The 21,091-nt window shown below is 37.2% G+C and overlaps 1 protein-coding gene across 1 annotated transcript in view; it reads left to right on the top strand.

The window, feature by feature from the left end:
- The window catches only part of NAALADL2 (N-acetylated alpha-linked acidic dipeptidase like 2), a 434,283-nt gene that overhangs the window by 410,701 nt on the left and 2,491 nt on the right, over window positions 1-21,091 (top strand). Inside the window, exon 14 of the mRNA XM_074912228.1 lies at window positions 5,305-5,503. Coding sequence (XP_074768329.1) covers window positions 5,305-5,503 — 199 coding nt within the window. The remainder of the gene's footprint in view (window positions 1-5,304; window positions 5,504-21,091) is intronic.

Here is a 21,091-nt window from a genome sequence, read left to right as displayed (position 1 = left end):
TTCTCATTAGCTACACATTGCAGTTGTTTGGGCCTGTCATATATTTAAAATCAAGACCCCCTGTAACTTGAACCAAATACAAGAATATCTTGCCAGGCCTTGCATGCTATGAAAATCCAATTTATCTTTTGAGGTAGGGGGCAGACAAGATGTCAAATCTGATGTGTGAATGATACAAATGGTTCTTTTAAGCACTTCTATAGAAGTATTTTGTAGGTATATGCAAGTACCAATGTAAAAGCATTTGCATATAAGTATTTTTTATGTATATAAGCATTTTTATTCTAAATATATTCATATTATCTGCTGATTGCTTTTAGCACTGTGCAATCTGGACTTGCTTCTTGGAGCCTATCTTGCATTGGGTTTGAGCCTCTTTAAAATTAGTAGATATTGCAGTAAGCTTCAGGGATTGATGATGGAGGTGTTAAGGTGTCTTATTAGGATTAAAAGCCTTTCTGTACCGTTGCACCTGACTGACTGAGAAATAACAAGTTCAATCACACAGTCCATGAAAATAAAGGCAACTAGGTTTGATGGTAGCCATGTCCCTCACTTAAGTGCTGTTGGCTGTAGAAGCTGATATCATTTCATTATTGCAAGCCACTGGGACTGCCTAGACCCATGCAGACCTTTTAAAGATTGCTATCTGTTGCCCCAGCCTTAGGTTGTGGCTGAGTAGCACTAGATGTGCGTGCTAAGATTCCCTAGTTCTGTCATCACGGGCTGCTGAAGCTGGCAAGCACATCAGATAAGCTGTAAGCCATCTCTAATAGATACTGACTTCGAGAGGCCTATGAAGACAAATTAAGTGTGGGTAAGATCTTCTGGTTTTGCCTGTATAGGGAGGGGAAGGGCTGTGATTTAAACCTCTTTGGTTGATCTGGTATCAGTTGTGTGTTGCTTCCTATCAGTTCGGCCCTTTCTTCTCCCTGGAAAAGATGTTTTACAGATGTTACAGAAGCTGAAGTACTCAGGGTGATAACAGAATAGGCAGTGCTAGCAGACGTTTAAAAATTATCTGGTTTATGATAAGCCATTTCTAGGAAAGTCTGCATGACTTTCCACAGCCCTGGCTCAACCCATACATTTTCAAAACATCAGTCTAAACTCTCAGTCCTTAAAAAAATCAATACATAAACATATCTCTGTCATTTACTTGATGGCTGCATACTCATTGCCTACAGCTATCTGCTAGTCTTCAGCTTGGCATCATTTTACCTGCTTGACCGTATTTGCCTGATCATTTAGGGTGTTTTTCAGAGTTACTTTCTCCATCTGTCTGTAATGTTCAGAAAGATTTCCTCTTTACTGTTCCCACCTGTTATTCTTGACTGCTTCAGAAGTGAAAAATGCAACAGTTAGTTATCTGTATATATGACAGAAATACCTTCTTTCCATGAGATATTATATATTAGTACTGGAAAACCTTTTATCAGCCTTTAAAAAAAAAAAATCATGGAAAAATGCATTTGCCGTGGACAAAGCATTTGGTACTGAAAGGAAAGGATGAGCATCTGTTCTGTATCAGTAGCCCCTACAGCATTCATCTGTATCAGTAGCCCATATATGTTTCAGCAGCTCTGTACGAAGTCGTTGATACATTCATAGAATCATAGAAACATTTGGGTTGGAAGGGACCTTTACAGGTTATCTAGTCCAACCTACCTGTGCAGTGAGCAGGGACATCTTCAACTAGATCAGGTTGCTCAGAGCCCCCTCCAACCTGGCCTTGAACACTTCCAGGGATGGGGCATCTACCACCTCTCTGGGCAACCTGTGCCAGTGTTTAACTACCCTTATCATAACAAATTTCTTCCTTATATCTAGTCTAAGTCTATCCTCTTTTATTTTCAAACTGTTACCCCGTCTCCTATTGCAACAGACCCTACTTAAAAGTTTGTCCCCATCTTTCTTGTAAGTCCCCTTTAAGCGTTGAAAGTCCACAACAGAGCCTCCCCAGAGCCTTCTCGTCTCCAGGCTCTTCTCCAGGCTTCCTCTGTATTGACATGCATAATAGTATGTCACAGTATGCTGTTTTAATGATAGCCTTTTTGAAAAGAGACATCTTGTAGCAACACCAGATTAATTTGCTTGGGCAGTAGCAGTCATGGTAGCAAAATTGAAGCTGATGGCAACATCTTTGCACTAAGGATGTCCTGGATTTGTGTTTCTGCCCCCTTTAGGCCTCTTTCTACAAAGCTTTCCCACTCAGATTTTCTACTGCCAGGTCTGATCATCGGATTTTGCACAGCATGAAAAATCTTCCTAGTGAATACATCAACACACCATAGCTGATACTGAATTTGCAAGCTAATCAAAACCTGGAGCAATTTTCGCTCTCTCTTACATGCAGACACATGTTCACATGCATGGTGAGCAAGCATCATGCCTTGAACTGCTGATTTGTCTGTGCTCATTCTCCTGTAGGTACTTGTAGGCAAGTGCATTCATACCAGGGAACACAAACACAATTTGAAAACAGTAAATCTCTAGCAGTACTTTTCATAAGAGCAATCAGTTACACAGGGAAAGGCTATTGTATTCAATGTCTGTAAAAATAAATATCTATTTGGTGTGACCTGCTTCTGAATAAAATCCAGTTACATTTAGCAAGTGTAATGAAATTCAACAGTGTAATTCTCTGATCAAGAGTATACATACTCCTGAGTCACTTTCTTGTACTTGCAATTTTATTTATTTAACAACTAAACAACTAGCTTAGATGATTGAACATGATTCATACTAGAGACAAAAGGACAAAGAATACAAAATATAGTAATGTGGCATTGTTTTCTCTTGAGTGAAGTAACAGTTGGAGTTTTTACTTTCTCTGTAGAAGCATCACAAGATGTTTAAAACATTATTAGTTAATACATCCTTTTCTTTAAGAATCATTTGCCCTTCCACTCCCAGCTTCTCAACTTGAGAAAAGCATAAATCACAGTTTCCCTTGGCAGTGAAGTTCAGTGTGTTGTGGTAGAAACTACTGATGCCCTTAAAGCCTCGTCCTTAGTTCTCTGTGGTAACATTGGCCATAGACAATTGCACATTTTGTACTGAAGTATGAAAAAAGAGCCTGGGTGTTTATTTTATAATGAGTGCTGGTTTAGAGTGTGATGTAAATAGTGCTTTTTACTCATGACTGTAAGGTAAAATGTGGTTGGTTTAGGGACAAAATGTGTGCTGTGGAGAAGGAGTGAGAGCATTTACAGGATTTTTATGTTTAAAAGGGTGGTCTGGTTGTCTTAGTTTCCAAATATAGAATGATGTATTTTCCCTTTATCTCACCTTCCTTATTGAAAAGGCATAGCTGGCATTTACAATTATTTATGTAATGTTCAGAATGAAGTTATAAATGTTGTATGTTAAGTAACATACTTTTGTTACTTAACGCTTGAATATGAAGTGCTTTGCAGAAACCAAAGGATTCTTACTAACAGGGTGAATTTAAACCTTTCCATACTGACACAAGTCCCAGCATAAGGTATGCAGAGTGCCTGGATTATATGCATGGAAACTGCAAGTTCTTCAGCTGCACAGAGTTTGCCTGAGATTTGAAAACTGAGGGTACTAATATTTTGCAAAATATCCCAAATGTACCAAGTTTATATGCTTGGAGAATCTTTTTCTGAGTCATCAACCGAACTTAATCAGACTTTAAATGACTCCAGACTCAATCATAAAGATACCGATCCTGTACATCAAGGTACTACAATGCCTGTTAATCCATTCAAATTAGGGAAAGGTGTATTGGTCCAGAGCCACTGACAAAACAATCTTGTCCCAAACGCAGACAGACATTAGCCATCTTCTCTCACTCCTGTTCCCACAGGGCCTCCTGTTGAACTTCATCTTTATAGGTCAGGAAATCTGAATCTCAGGAAAGCTAAAATCTCATGTTTGGCTGGATTGGAATGCATTAGTCAGATGAATGACAGGAGTGCATGGGGATCTATGAACTCCTTTCCCTTTGCTGAAATGCATCCAATAGCAAATCTCTTTTTCAATACAAGAGGGAGAATGTAATTTTCAGGCGTTTGCTTGAATTTCTTAGTTGTACCTATTTGCTTTTCCATCCCTATTATATGCTTACCTTTCAGACTCTATAAATAGTTTGAGAAATGGGTTGTTGTTCTCCATTTACTATTTCTGACTTCTCCATATATCTATTAGACAAGGAACTTTAGTATTCATTTAGCTTGTGTCTTGAACCACTCTGTTGGATTAATCATCTCAGTCACCAAGATACTGAACTCACTGAGGTTTGTACATTCCACTAAAGGTGAGACACCTTCTAAAGTTTAATGTTTTTTTTTGATTAAATCATCATTTGAAAGATCTAAAGATAGTTATTTTCTTGTCCTTAATAGGTAAAGTGAATCTTGGCCTTAAAGAAAATTTCTGCATCCTGGAAATGTTTTTGTTGACTGGTGTTACTTTTGACTTTAAATCGGGTTCAGACTCTGTTTTCTCTCTCCTTGTAAAAATTAACACAGTCTGTGCCTGCACTGGGTAAGGAGGGCATGCTCTTCACCCACGCTGCAGGTGGGAATAGACTGCACAGTCACAGTGCTCCAATTCACATATCACATTCTTCTTTCTGGACTATGAACAGGGAAATAGTAAAATTGTGGTGTGCTCCAAAGTGCTGTGGGTTTTAATTCTTTTGGCATCTGTATACAATCACAAAGAAAAAGTAACAGTTAACACTCCAAGTTTTTAAAGTTTTGAAAATATTGACTGGATTAGAATATACATTTGGAAATCAATTAGTTAGTTGGCTCATTACATATGATTTCAGTGAATAAGAGGAACAATTTCACACCCACTCTACAAGTGTTTTTAACCTCTAGGATTCTAAAATGTTGAACAAATTTCAGTTAAACTCTGCATATTATGATTTTCTATACAGCAATCGTTATGGAATCCAAGCACAAGTTTCAAACTTGAGAGCAGTAGCATCAAAATAAGTTCTGTCTCAGAGGAAATGTTATAGTTGGTGATTTATAACCATAGCTTCCTACATGCCTGTTTTTCCAATGGTAGGTTTCAAGCTGTATTCCAGAATCATTCCTCATAGTTTATTGGATGTTAAAATATTACAGCCCAAACTGATTGTCTTTGAAAAGTAGATCAGAGGTTATGTACAATGATCTATGGCTTTCCTTGATCCACTACATAATTCTCACGTGGGAAAAGAGGCTCAGGTTTTAATTGGACTATTAATTGTGACTTGTAACCAAGAGTAATAAGCGATTCTCACTGAATCACTGGCAACTGCTTTTCACTTACTGTTCCTAGATGACGAAGGAGACATTCCTCAGTTGCTTGCAGTGGCATCACGTCTGAGGGACACTGCAGAATTGTTCCAGTCAGATGAGATGCGCCCAGCTAATGACCCCAAGGAGCGAGCTCCTATCAGAGTCAGGATGCTCAATGATGTGCTACAAAGCTTGGAGAAAAGCTTCCTGGTTCATCGAGTTCCTCCAGGGCTTTACAGGTATGGTGTTCAAATGTTCTTCATTTGAGCTAAAATGGTAATCTTGCACTTCTTGGTTTTTAAAACTGTCGTACTCTTTTAAAAAAAGTCTTGTGAGTATCCAAGATTAAAGCTATTTTTTCCTATCTCATCCTTTTTGCAGAAATCCTTAATTCATTACAATACAACAGGTCATTAGAATGCAGCACTGTAGCATTTCTGTCATGACATCACTGCTAACAAGATGTACAGTGTGATGGCAACTCAGGCAGCATAACGGATACTTGTGTTAGATGGTGCAGTAAGCTTCCAGAATAAAATATTTTGGAGTCTAATACTGCCTGACAAGCTTGACAAGCTCCCCCTATATTTTATTTAAAACTTTTTACAGTTCATTGAAGATTCAAAATTATACAAAATACTGTGTAGCATTATTTAACATATTTAATTATATAGCGGTGTTCTTGGGTGCATTTCAACCAAAGGCAGTACAGTGGATTGAATGAGAGGGCCTTAGTCACCATTCATAACATCTTGTCTCTGGTTAGAATTATTCTCCAATATGTACTCAGCTGCACGACCCAGCTTGATTTTAAGATGTCATAATCATTTCATTGTTCACTTTCTAAGAAAGAAGTCTACAGGTCTGTATCTCTCACCATAGATTCCTCTACAAAAAAAAAAAAAAAAAAAAAAAAAAAAGGCAATCAGTACCTTAAAAAAAAGTTTGAAAAGCACGAATTGGCCAAACCTGCCCTGAATACTGCCTGGCCCTCTGGCTTTTTCGGGAGAAGTAACAAAGTGTATGTGTGTGCTGCAGTACAGACTGTCTGAAGCACTGTATTGCATCCCTTCCATGGAGTGTTTCATAGCTTGACCCCAAGAATATGTTTTGAATGCCCTGGGCTACACAGTGAGGGCATATGTTGACTGACTTCACCAGGCCTACGGGGATTATTTTCAAGGACTCTGCAGCTGAACATAGCCAATGGCTCATCCATACTAACCATTAGGAGTCTTCCCCAAGTAAAACTGTCCCTAAAGCCTTACCCAGGTTTTTACTTTAGGGGAAACTGGTTGGTTGGCATACTCAAAAATGAGAGCTTGCAAGTGAACTGACTTGCATACGCAGGAGACAGGCAGGGCCAGGACACAGAAGTGAATGAGGCATCTGTGTTATTTAGGAATGTAAATGTACTTGCAACCAGAACTAACTAAAGTAATAAAACAGTACTTTGTTGCAGCTGATGGAAAAAATTGTCAAATGGCTTGTGCAAATGGTTGTTTCAAGTGGGCAGAAAATAGACAGATGGTAGAGGTAGACTTTGGAAGAAAAGCAGACAGCTACAGCACCAGGAGGAAGAGATTCTTCCAAGCATTAGGAATGGCATAAAACAAATGCAGTCATCTTTTAACAAAAGCAAAAGAAAAAAAAAAAAATAGTTGTGGTGAACTCAGCTGTGTCAGTGAATAAAATCCTTACAGCTATAATAAAGAAAATATAATAGTGATATTTGGGGAGGGAATAATTTGCTTCATTCCTGCTGTGACTGAATTTATAATATAAAGAAATAAACCAAAATGTGATTAAATAAAATCTAATATTGCAGGTTTAGAACTGCTGTCTTTCTTGTCTGAACTGGCATGGTGTTGCAAAGGAGCCATAAAACTGCTTAATATAATGTAATGTGTCTGTGTTGCATTGCAGTGGCACATTGTTGAGTCTGGCCCAGTTCTTTATTTGTAAAAATAAATTATGCCAAATCTTAGGATTCCAGTAAGAGGGTTTTTTGAGTTCTTCTAATATTTAAATTCTTGCGGTACATCCAGTCTTAAGTCTGTTATTCATCAAGATGTAATTGCTAGATATGCAGGTATAATGTGAATTAAATTTTTTACCTTCCTGCTCTCAGCAGTACTTTGATGCAGAGCACAGTATTCACACAGCAAAGTAGATAGTGTGGAAGTGAAAACCTTGTCATTTTCCCCCCCTGATTTCATTACATTTGATACAAGATTTAACAGGAGACAAGAACGTTACTTCAGAGTTTGTGGAAATTACATGACAGTAAAGTAGACCTTGTGTATTGTCATTTAGATACTTATTTGAAAACAGAACATTCTTTGTACTGTGCCAAGGTGTGTAATTGTACTGTAGATTTACCTTTAATGCAGACAGAATTGAGGAAATTTACAGATTTCTGATTTCATTTCCTGCCATTAAAAATCTGCCATACATTTTCTTGTCAAAACTAGTATCTAACATCTTTTATTATAAATGTCTTTATTTGGGTTATTTTTCGCTTTTTAGAGACTGAAAGTCCTTCTGTTAATTGATGCAGTTATATGAATCTATTTTTTTCTCTGAAGCTATAATTGTATCACAGGAACACTAGGAGTACTTGAAAAACCTGATATACTTTTTTTTTTTTTTCTTCTTTAACTTGACGCTTTTCTTTTTGTAATTTGGTAAAGAAAACAAATGAAAAAAACCAGTCTCACAGCCAGGACCTTGTATGCCATGTTTCATCCCAGTTGGAAGATTGATGGGCAAGTTATATACCCCTGAAATAGTGGTTTATAATGGAAATGCTGGCAGCCCTTTAACTATAGCAGCACAAGCAGTGCAGCAATAAATACTGTGCTTCATCTGTAAACAGAAATTTAGGATGCAGTTTGCAGCCTTGACCTTCAGGCTCCAACTGTGTTTAGATCATTAAGATTCCATAAATACTGTAATTTACAGCCTTCTGAAGGAAGAATTTGTGTGCACAGTAAAGCACGTATTCTTCATGAAAAAATGATTGCTTCCTGTATACCCATTTGGACTCATATTCTCAACCTCAATCAAAGTACTTGACAAATTTGCGGAAGTTTAGGCATCATTTTTAGTCTTGTGTTTGTCCTAATTCACAGCTCTCTGGATCTATACTATGTTTTCTTTTCTAGAACTTGAATTAAAAAGAAAAGTGGATTTTTTGCTTTATTGCAGGAGGTGGCTTGCAACCTGCTTGTGTTTGTCCACTACAGGGGAACTAATACATCTTTTCTATCTTTTTTTTGTATGGTTTGTACACTCATTGCCATAGCTGTAGTCTATTTCTGTATATATGTACTTAAAAAATAGATGCCTCACTCAAGTCAATGTCATAGGGCAATATTTGGCCATAATTGATACATTATTCATCTATAGTAAGCAATAAAATTACTAAGAATTCAAATTACTTTTTGATATTTATATTAGGATATCCTGACTAAATTAAAGTAAGGATTATTGACGCTGGCAGGTTGTTCAATACAGTGTAAGTAAACACTGTGGTTTAGATGATTATCCTTTTTACCTGAACTTCATGACATTGAACTGAAAATTTGACAATGGCAGACTTTCCCCATGGTATTCTATTTCCAACTGAGCTGGAAGTATAGAAGTACAACTTTCATCAGGGCATTTCAGTCTTATCCAGACATTTAGACAGAATGAAAAATAATAAGTTGGGAAATGTTATCCTGTTTCACAAAGGTTACCCTGGGGCTTGATTTGGGGTTAGGACAAAATCTCTGGGTTTTATTGTACCTGAAGAATTTCTGTGATTCCCAGTGGTAACCCTGGGTAGACTTCTTTCTATGTTTAGGAGCAAAATAGGATAGATATTGATATTTTTCATTTATCTTCCTTTGCTTGTCATAACTTAATCATAATATTGATAATTTTGTGATTTAGATTTTGTCATTTTTTTAATGGAATAATCAGTAGAAATTTATATGTTTCTTTCCTCCAGCCATTTCTTGCTTTCCACTCTTGCAAAGTATACTTGTGCTGAATATTTCTGTATATTTACTGATGCTCATATTTTGATCCTAGTACTAATAACCATAGATTACACTGCAGTGGCACGTACAAAGCTAAGGTAAGAACAGAGGTTCCGTTACTTTTAGGCACTGTGCGTAGATAGGAAAAAATCAAAACAAACAATGATCTCAAGCATATTGTCCTCTCAGTGAGACAGTCAAACTCAGCAGAGATATAAGATGATTCTATAAATGCTGATATATAGTAAGAAAACCTCAAATTCTTACCCTCATCAGCATTCAGTAAAGCAAGTGTAGTTGCCTGCTAGGAATAGAAGTTGCTTTATCTCCCTATTCTAAACAAAGGGTGCTTCAGCCATAAATAAACATAGATCAAAGCATAGACCTGGGGCTGTTTCCCCACAGTGAAAGCAGCTTGTCTGATAAGGTCAAGGAAGTACTCGCTGACACCTGTTCTGATAGTGATTAACCGAATCTCTACATGGCTTCTGACAGAGAACAAAATTAATTTTTGTAAATGAATGTTTGTAAGTAAGGTAATCGGGCAAATGCATCCATGCTGTGTGGTGTGTCTCCTCTTTGTCTCCTTGCTGAACATCTTTGCCTCTTGTGCATCAGCTAATCCTTAAAACTCTTAGACTCTAGAAGTCTATTGTCATGCTTTTCCCTCTGTGAAAATACCTACCAAAACACTGACACCGGCAATACCATGGATAAAAAGACAGCATTGTAGCTTCCTGGTGTTTATAAATATTGAGCTCAAACCTTATGTTCCCCTCGACGGAGTAAACCTTTCTCCCTGTTCCTTGTATATTTTATTATGTTTCTTATATTTGCTGATCACCACAGCCCCTGACAACCTGTCAGCCTAATGTATCTGTCAAGTGTCTGCGTGCATTCCTTAGGTATTCACACAGAGAGCTTGGCTCTTTTTGCTGAAAGGCACAGCACTTCAGTGGCATTGGAACAGTGGATAATAATATTGTAAAGAAATGCAATAATCAAGAAGACTTCATGGAGTGACAGGCACGGGACACTCAGGGCAGTAAGATGTCCTCTCTTACTGAAAGTGATTTCTTCAGGTCCATGTCTAATCTTCATATCTGATGGATACTGTTGATACTAGACAGATTCGGTAGTAAGTGTGTCGGGTTTCCTAGAATACCCTGTGATGCTCCCACCAATAGTTCCAAATCTAAAAGAGTCACTAAAAACAAGAGGTTTTGTCTCCAGTCTTTAAAAAGAAAGTCCAAAAAAGGCACACAGGGGCTCAGGCTGTCATTTCTGCTCCACTTAGGTGGTTTTTATTCTTAATAGAGCATTGCTTAAGGATCAGTTATGTCCTGACTGACAATTCTTTTAGCAATTTTATAAAAGAATCAAAGTCAACTTGTCTAAAATCTTTCATTTAAGAGTTTCCTCTTAGCTTGCCAAGTTTAACCTGTCCATTAAGACTGTATGCATCTGTCACCACTATTGGAATTGTTGCACATGCCATTGTGCTATGTCTAGTAGATGTAATTGAGTGAATTGAATAATAGGTAGATAAAAATTAAGGATTTCGAAAACAATCTGTTTTCAAGCAAGACCTTCAGTAGTTTTTATTGCTCGTTTGTGCAAATTAAGCTTCTTCCTTTTGCTTCTTTTTTATCATGGATACCAAGGTGTGTGACATTAACACTTCCGTGGGCTAAAAAATTGCAACAAATCAGTAAGTTATCATGCACTGGTAGATTGTGCACCCTGAATTTGCCATAATGAAACGAAAGAACAATCAAAAAATGCTTTTAGCACCACACAGAAAAGTTATTTGCATCATTGCTAATCTTGTGCCACTCAGGTGTTTGTTGTTCACCAGAACAAATGTTTTCCTTTCAGATTGAGATTTGTTATATACATTCTTGACATATGTACAGAGTCTACTGGCATTATTTCTGTTTTCCTGATAAACTGCAGCCGATTCTCAGGTGTCAGAATTCACATGCCCTAAGACTCTAGTATCTAGAGATACGTTTAGTAGGAAAATTAAAGTCCTTATTAAATCTCCATGTGTAAACAAGTTGCTCATTGGATTTACAAAGGACAAGCATAACAGATGCAAGTATCCAGCTAATCTTGAACAGTAACATGGGTAAACACATAGTGCAATGGTATCTGAAAAAAAAAAAATAGCCAAGGATTTCTACAGAAGACAGTAATTCTGTCTCTTTATGGATTTGGTTTTTTTGGTCATTTGTGGCTTCAAGTCAAAAACATTTCTGTATACTTTCTTGTAATGTTTGAGACAGTTTTGACTGGCCTGAACCAAAAACATGGATGATTTTTTTTTTCTGCATTTTATTAGGAGGAGCAGAGAGTGATTTGATATAGTGCTGATGATCCTTAGTGTGGGAAATACAGCAACAATTCATGTTGCACTGGCAGCAGAAGATAATGTTCTGTCTCTGTATTACCTGCCATGTGCAATTTGTAAATACAATACTGGAATGATACTGGGGAGGAGGAAAGGAATTGTGTACTGGTTTTAGAATTGCATACCTTGGATTTTGCCATTCAGTCAGAACAAATGAATTTTCACCTTACTGCACAGCAGTGATTTTCCATCTGACTTTTCACCCTAATATCTTGTATCTTTCAAAATTTGCATCTTTTTCTTCTATAATTGTTCTACATCTTATAAATGGAGTTATGATGAGTGGTATTACTTGTTTCACTTTCTAATCCTTCACTGGTGTTTCTTGGCTCTGCAGTTCTTGTTCAGCTCCCTTCTCTCTGATACGGTTTTGTTCGACTGTAATTTTTATACCTAAAATATTTTCCCATTTCTTTGACCTTCTTCCTTCAAACTCTGCAGTGTTTGTGCAGTCTGATTGTAGTCTGTGCAAGTGTAAGTTAGAGGTGATGAACTCAAATATTCAGGACAGAAGAAGGAACACACCGTTCAGTAAGACTTGCTTCACTGTAGCTCACTTCATGAACTACTAATGCAAAAAAAAACCAGAGGAAATATTCCAAGGATGGTTTTATGTTCTTCCCAAGAATGTGGGAAGGCAAATTGAAGTTTCATGAGATAGGTGAACAGTGATAACTGTGCACTGTTAAAAGATCTCAGATGTTGTACAGTGCTTTGTAAATAGTTAGTTAGTGGTTACTTGGAAGATGATTCTTCTCCCAGTCTTTGGTAGCAGACACTGAATGAAAGGATTAGGTTCTTGGTTTACATGCTTCTCTAAGTAGATGTCATGTGTCAGGCAACTAGGTTTTATAAAAGTGAGGGCAATCATGAGTCGGTATCCAGAGTTTTTACAGCATACTCAAAGGTGGGTTTTATCATAAAACTGAATAGACTGAGTGATCTCTGCAGGTCTCCCCTGATTAGAAAATAATTTGTAAGAATATAACTGCAATTCTTAACAACTAGATTATTTTTTCTAATTATAAAGCGAGAGACAAGCCAGTTTGATAATGGCATGACAAACAATATGTGAATTTAACTAGGTTGGTGAAAACTAAGAAATATTTCTAATCAAACCCCAAAACACTAGATTCTAATAGCTATCTACATAGCTATCACTATTTTAAAAAAAATGCAATAGTATGTTTGGCACACTAATTTCAGTTTAAAATCATAATTTGAGTCAAATTCACACATCCATGTCACTAGCAGAATCTGGAGTAGCAACCTTGGTATAAGGTGGACTGAAAGTATTTTATTCACTATATTCCTTTTAAACATTTTACCCAACTGTTACGTGGGGGTATGGCACTGGTGGGAGGAAAAAAGGAACTTACTTCTCTCTTGGGCAGCTACCAGAAGCCAGACATAATTAGGATCACTTCCTATTCACTCAGATGGTGCAGATACTCAAAATGGAATTTGAGGGACTGGGAAGAAGGTAGTCATGAATCTTTTCATTCACTGGATCAATATAACATACTATTGAAATTAAGCTGCAACTCTGAATAACACAGGAAGCTTTTCCCAGCCACCAGTGCAGCTCCCCAGCACAGGCATAGTTAGGAAAGTGTAGGAACTGTTTAATTCATGAGGGACCTGTAGGAACACTCTTCTAGCAGCAGGATCGTTCTCTGTGCACTGGGCAGCTTTGAGAAGGGTTCTGACCTAGTCCTCCCAGCCCCTCTGGGGGTGATTGAATGGCACTGTGGTTACTCATTCTGTAGGCCAGGTAGATAGAATTTCATCTGCTGGGATATTGACTCTTCAGCGTTCATCCATGTGTGGAGCAGCACATTTAGCCTAGCATACATCAGGAGCAATTACTAGTTTGATAATGTTCTTACAAATTTCTGCTATGGTTATTATTTTTCTCATGACTGATAATCATCCTGAATTATGCCCTTACTTAATACTGAGAAGATGCAATAAAGTGAGTGCAACTCATGCTCAAAACACCTGATCCATCTGAGTGGCAATTCAAATGGTTTCTCCTTTGGAATCACCAGTACATGTAATGACCATGAAGTAATGACTGTATTTGTTGTCCTGTAAATTTTTACTATTTAAAGAGCATTTGCTGCATAAATACTACGGAATTAGCCATCTGCAGGGATGTAATTACGGTTGACTTTAAAGCTTATTTAAACAGGGAACATGAAAATCTTTTCATTACACCTGCAAAAGCAGAAAACCACTGTAATTAGGGATTATGTCATGGCTGGAAACCAGCTTTCTCACTTCCCTGATGTGAATGGTAAACCTGGGTGTACATACCTTAATTTATTTTTCCTGTATGTACTTCTCATTAATTTCCTTCCATCCTTTTAAACTAGATTGATTTGTATGCTTACAGAGTTCTGTCTGTAGTATGCATCAGACCCGTTACGGTTTTGATACTGTAAATATTACGTATATTGTAATTTAACACAGCACTGGTGGTCCTGAAGACAAGACTTCATCCAGGGAATACAATTCCTCATGGTTTCCATGAATGCACATGGTCTTGACCTTGCAAAGAACCTGGTGGGGTTTTTTAATAAATAACATTTATTTGTATATGTGACCTTATGAGATGGTTTAGCCCATTTCACAGCAGTTGTCTGCTAACTGTAAAAATCCTTCCCCAGAGGCTGTTCAGGGAGCTCCGTGCAGAGCTATCATGCCAACACCTAGCAAGTCTTCTGACTGGGATACAGTTTCCATTCAGTTTCCCTTGCTGGCAGATCTTGCTCACATCTGTGCTTATGGGACTAAACAGGCCAAGAATATTTAGTTACAGAGGAAAAATAGCCTACGATCTCAGAAAATTATACAAAGTATTTGATTTTGAATTTATTGAATATGACAGAAAATTAATATTTTATACGTTATTTCATTTTTCTTATAAACAATAGGATCGATAACATCTTTTAGGTCCAAGAAATATATGGTTCCACATTTTTGGTCATGACAGATAAGAACCATTCGTGTGTTTGAAATATTATCCAAGAACATTTCTCAAACCTAGCACAAAAATAAGTGGAATTAATTGGAAAAATAGTTAGTATGTAATACTCTCCCCACTAACGTATTACCTAGGCAATAGGGCTTAGAAATTTGGTGGTGAGATCATTAACAGGAAAATTACCTTAACTGAGGATTTTTAAAAGTGTTAATTTTGTGTGTGTGCTCGCCATTGAAGGTAATAAAATTATAACTTTAGGCATTTCTATAAAGAACATATTATGACATCATTAATTTTTTATCCATAGTTACCTCTTGTGATAATGACCTTTCTAATTTTGGCTGTGATGATAATGGTCTCATATCTCATGGTATGGAGTTACTTAAGATGAGAGAGCTCATCAGGATCAGAACTGGAGATCAAGGTCAAGGCAGTTTACTGCATCAAACACTGGACACTGCTGGCTGCTTTGTTTAGAAATGGTATTCCTCCTTAGCAATCGGATGTTTTACATGATTTCTAAATAAAAATTCCTCTGAAGCCTTCAGAACATCAGCTGTGAGCCATTTGGAAATAATTTTATTAATTTACTTCCCTCAAGTCCTTCAAACTAGTAGCACATCTGCTTTGAAATTGAGTATTTCAGACTGAGACATCCTTAAGAGAAAAATAGTTTCCTCCAAATTATTCTGCATAAGCATATGTTTCTTTCATTTGAAAAATAAGTGCAGCATGAATCAATCAAAGAATGACACCCCTACATTTGTTACCAACAGCCATATTATTTGAAATTTAACAGTGTACTTCATTCCAGTTGCGGCCAGAAAATAACATTTTAAAATACAGTTATATTTATTTTGTTTAATGCATCATCACTCTAAAGTGTAGATGTAAGTCCTTGTTATAAGAAATTTTAAAAAAAGTATTGAAGGATTTTCAAGGAAATTTTACATTTCTGTGGAGTGTGTATCAGTCTCACCAGCTGCATATAGGGCTTGAAAGCTCTATGGCAAAGAGTCTGATAGTGTGTTTTGTGGCTTCTTCAGGAATTTCTAGATAAAGTCGCTTCATTAATTTCTATAAAACCCTAGAGAAAATCATGCCTAATTACTTAGAGGACTGCTCTTTAGCAGTGATAAATAATCGCTTGCAACTTCTGAAGAACAAATGCATCTAATTTTTATTTTCCTTTCTACTTCTGTTCTGTGAAGTTATTCTGTACTGTTGAAGATGTAGAACTGATTCCTCCTACTTACTGATCTTATTTACTCCAAAGTAAGAAAGAAATAACTTTCCTAAACTCACCAGTTTTTCAACAGGGGAAAAACTCTGAATGCAAGGTAATGCTGATGTTCAGCCTTTGCAAACGGGTATTTTATTGAAGCCTGATTTTACTCAAACTCAGTCTTTAAAGTAGTCAGACTTCTTAGCTCCATTATTCTTATTTGAGGCTGTTCCAGAACATCAGTCCTTTTACGATTAGCAACTTGCATCAAGCTTCCAGCTTCCATTTGTTTGTGATCATTTTATATTATACTGGAAGCTGTTTTCTATCATAAACAACAAAAAAATATAAAAAATTACAGGAAGAAATGAAGTAATTACTGTTTATTAAGTGGAAGTGGAGAAGTTTAGCTACAGATTGTTGTAGATACAGTATTCCCTTTGAAATCTTTTCCAAGCTGTCACAGAGCACTGTCCTATTATCAGAAAATCAAGATTAACATTCAGTTAGCTTTATTTTATGTCAGTCTTTTCTGTTGACAGTAATTATTCAACTATCAAAACAATCATTTCCATTTTTCAGAACAGAAGTGGAAGTGAATGTTTTCTGTGCATGTTGAGTTTTGGGCAGCTTGATTTCTTTAATAGATTGTTCACTTTCTCTTTAGGATTCTGAATGCTCCTACATGCAAATTGGAATCTAGTAGATGAATCTGTAATGATGACCACAATAGGTTTAAAGGTGGGAAGGTCTGTAGGTGAGGTTAGGATGGGTGTTTATGGAGTCAAGTCTGATAGGGCCCCCTGTTTAGGTGAAGATGGTTGGGGGTGATGGGGGCTAGCTGCTCCCTTACGATGGGGAGCCAAGCATATGCCATATGGCCAGCTGGGCAGTGGCCACTCCAACCAGGCCTGTGGTGCCCAAGCGATGAAAGTGGGAGAGGCCTGGGAGCGGTGGGTAAGGCTGGTGAGGGTCAGTGAGACGTATTTGTGCACTCAAGGCCTTGACAAAGATCTAAGGGTGGCAAGGTGTACCAACCTGAAATTTATTCTAGAGTTAGGATCAGACTTTAGTGATAATTCAGTAAGAGATTAGTGTTTTACGACAATGCGTTCATTAGCTTTTAAAAGTACTGTAATCAAAGCTAACTGTAGGGAAATAAAAGATAATGTATCTTGTAACCAGCTATCATTCCAGTTTGGCATCTCCTTTTTCCTTTGTTTATTTGGCAGGCAATCAAGCCAAACCAAGCCTCAAGACACTTCACAGAGCTGCCAAAAGCAGGATTTACTTTTTTAACAAGCCCTATTCTAAATTGGCCTCTCGGAAATGAATTCAAACCTGGAATAATTATCTCCTTGTAGTCCCATGTCCCAACAGGATTTTGTTAAATGCAGACTTACCATAACCTCCGTTTGCCATAATTGACTCAATTAGAGGTGTCCTAACTCCTGCCTCTTATGCAAGATAAATTTCTATCTGGCAGGGACAGAATGTATGTGGTTTACCACTGTCACATGACAATGCCTTTGAAATGCCTTTCAGTTAGTTACACTTTATTTAGATCTGATATCTAGATTACCTGTAGCTTATCAACTACTGATAACATGAAAATACATATCTTTCCAGCAGACACTCACCTTTGAGTGACTTAAATATATCAGTTTCTGTAATATATACCAATAGAACAATGTGCGGTTCTGTAAATGAGAGCACTAAGTGAAGGCAGTTGGTGGCTCTTAAAAAAGGATAGGTTGTGTGGCAAACAAAAGTTAGGAAAACATATTACCAAAAAAGGATCCTTAAATGTGACACGTTGAGTTTTTGGGGACTAAGGACAGTGAGGGAATAGCTGACCTTGACAGCTAAGTTGCCCTGAGGTTGTCTGCCAGGGCCAGCTACTTCCACCATTTGATCCAGCAAGAAATGAGCAGTGTAGAAGAACATTTTTCTCAGGACCAGCTATGTAATGACAGTTCAGCAGTGCATAAATTTTGTCCTGACAAAAGTTAGCATTACATGGCTAGCAGCTATAATATTATAATTATAAACCTTCTGCCACAATAGTTACGTGAAATAAAGTAGGTAAGATAAAATAACTGTATCTGGGTGTCAAAAAAGCTTAAAAAATAAAAAAAAGAGGAAAGGAGAAGCATTCTTGGAGATCAAGATAATAAGGGACCCAGAGGAAGAAGACAAGCTTTCTGTACCTTCACCATAAAATTTTCTGAGGTACAAACTAGTATAAATTAGCTCATGCAGTTTCCAGGGAAGAAGAATTTGTAACGTTTTTATGTCCTACAATAAATAAACACCCTATGGAACTGGCAGTCCTAACATATAAATATTATTAGAATGCATTTGTTTATTTATTTGCCAAGTTAATAATATTTTATAAACATGAATGAAAATAAACTCCTAGATGTAAGAAAAGTGCATTCAAAACTTAGTATTATCAAGAGAAAGGGAAATGCAGAAACCCCCTGTTCTGGTCTGGTTGGTTTTTTTTCTTGGAGAGTACAAGAAAAAATAATTCAGTGGTTTATAAAATTGAGTTTGTGAGGATGCTGAAGCATCTCTAGTCACAGCACAGTGTGTTATAACTGGAACAGACAGAGGCTGCCCATAGCATTTATCTGTAAGCCATTCTAATGGGATTCCACAGAGAGAACCTGCACTCGTTTCATGTGGGACTGTATACTTGCCATCATGTCCTAATGACTTAATAATTACTTTTCAAAATCTCAGATGTAAGCTCTTAGATAGGAGGCTATTTGTAAGTACCTGAATAATTCAGCTTGTGTTGTACATTACCTACACACAAACTTTTCTTGCAAGCTAAAAAATCCTTTTTCATGACAAGAAATAAGGTAGTAATCTAGTTTAATCTTGTACTGTCCAGTTGTTCTATTACAAACACCAAAATAGTCTGAAGCTGTGTTAAAGTCAATATATATTTTAGTGTGATCTGTCATTCAGGAGTTTGTCAAATTCATTTTGGTCTGGTGGGGGTGATACTACATCCATATCTGTGATAATGTAAAACAGCATTTAATGGCATTATTTCAGCCAGTAATGCTTATGTTCATAGGCCTGCAAAGGGCTCATAAAAGTGATAGAAGAGGTTCTTTTAGAACTCATTTTTATACTTTCTTTGCTTTAGTTTGCTAAGGCTGACCCTTTTGTTTGAAGCCATTTTCTCTCTCAGTGGTACTGCCTGAAGTTATTAATTAGGTTTCCCACTTCGGTGTTACACTTTTCAGGTCACTGTGATGTGTCATTGAAACAAACCCATTAAGATGAATGATGTGTGTGGCAATTTCATTAGTGTCATCAATAATGTATCACACTTTTCTGTTTAGGAGTCTCTTTTTTTGTTTTGTGTGGGTCAGACTGACTGTGTGAATTATATTTATATGATCAAAATAGTTAAAGATGAAGGTATATACTTAAGCAATTAGGCCAGAGGCTGGAATTGTTGTTTTAGAGGCGTAGGCTACAAGACCAATTTCTATTAAGGAATGTTTAAGTAATTGAATTTCACAGTGTAAATTAAAGTCTCTTGGTATCATTATGCATGTTGTGGTCAAATAGTGATATCTTGGGCCAATGAAATGGCTGAGTTTTAATTTTCAGTCCATGCGTAATCTTTAATGAAAACACTTTTCTGATTTGTAAAGGCTTGGAAGTAATAAACTGGACTGACCATTTTTTTTCATTTGATGAAGCTTGGACAGAGATAAGTAAAATTGTATAAATTGACTCTCATGAACATGCATAAAGAGAGAAATCATTTTATGCAACAAAGGGGTGGCATGGCTTGCCAAGCAAAGATAAGTAATTGGAAAATATAAGATCCTGGTGAGAATTTCTAGCAGAAAAACTGAAAAAACAGGTGCTGTATAATGTTATTTACTATTATTTGCATACATAAAACTAAAAAATCGATTCTGCCATACTATGCAATCAGCTATGCTGAAGTCATAATACTATTGGAAAAGTTAAGATATTCTTTTAAATTATAACAACAGACTGTTTGTCTCTCATTCATCAAACAATAAGCACTTCTCAGTAGATGCTCGTTTCTACAGTGGAAATTAACAGTCTTTTGCAGTGGATCACCTGCCTGTGGATTTACTGTGGAATCACCTGTGACTCCAAAATCACAGCAGTAGAGTTAAACTCTATTAGCATCAAGGTAAACCATCTTTTTAGACTGTGTGCCTTGTTTAGAGCATGTTTGAAGATAGGATAGGAGATCTGTTCCTATTCACCACATTTTCTGAGAAGTCCCCAAAAAGTCTTCAGGTCATCCTCTCTTTAGAGTATGATTTCTAGCAGTCTGTTAGCATTGCTGTGCTGATTGTTATTGTCTTACAACATTTTTATTAGTTGACATTAGCCCAAATAAAGGAATAGCAATATCCTAATAGAGATCAAGACGCCAGTGTTGGAGGCATTTGGAGCAGAATTCTAGCTGTCAAACTCCCAGCCACCAGCAACCAGACAGGACATGCCTCCTGAGAGTAGAAAGTAATGTGATTATCTCTAGCATTGCCCCTGCTGTTCCAAGGGCTTTGAGGGGTTGTGAACAGGATTCTGTCTGCCTGTGAACTATGGGAACCGTAGAGGAGAGTTCTTCAGAAGCCCGGTTCTACTCGCACTGATCTCAGCAGGAGTCCCTGAATTGATTTCAGTGGGAGCAAAATCAATCCCTGCTTTGAAAACTACAGTATTTCCCATAGCACAGCCTATCGTTAAAAACCAACCAACCAAGAATTTATCTGGTTCTCAACATACACAATTTTCATTTACTATATCAGAGAGACACTTTAGGGACAGTCCATAATATAATTTTAGTCACCTTTGAGTGTAAGCTGCATCACGGTCTCAGGGAATGGTAGCGTCAGCTCAGAACTGAGGAAGCGGGCAGTTGTCCTCTGGCTGCCACAGTGCAGGCTGAAGAAGTTACTGCCACAGCTGCTTGTTACTGTCCTCTTGATGGAGGTTTCTGTCCTCACTGAGCTGTTCCTGCAAGTGCTTCTAACCTGTTTCAGTCTAAATGATCTAGGTCAGTGATGACCTACTATTTAAACTATGTAAGCTACCCTTCTACTGCAGTGTTGGATTCAAACCATTTCCCTCCTCTGTTTAAAACTACTATGTTTTGCA

The sequence above is a fragment of the Athene noctua genome, chromosome 8 (assembly GCF_965140245.1).
Source record: "Athene noctua chromosome 8, bAthNoc1.hap1.1, whole genome shotgun sequence".
In the NCBI taxonomy this organism is placed as follows: domain Eukaryota; kingdom Metazoa; phylum Chordata; class Aves; order Strigiformes; family Strigidae; genus Athene; species Athene noctua.
Note: the sequence above shows the minus strand (reverse complement) of the source record. Positions and strands in the feature narration are given on the sequence as shown.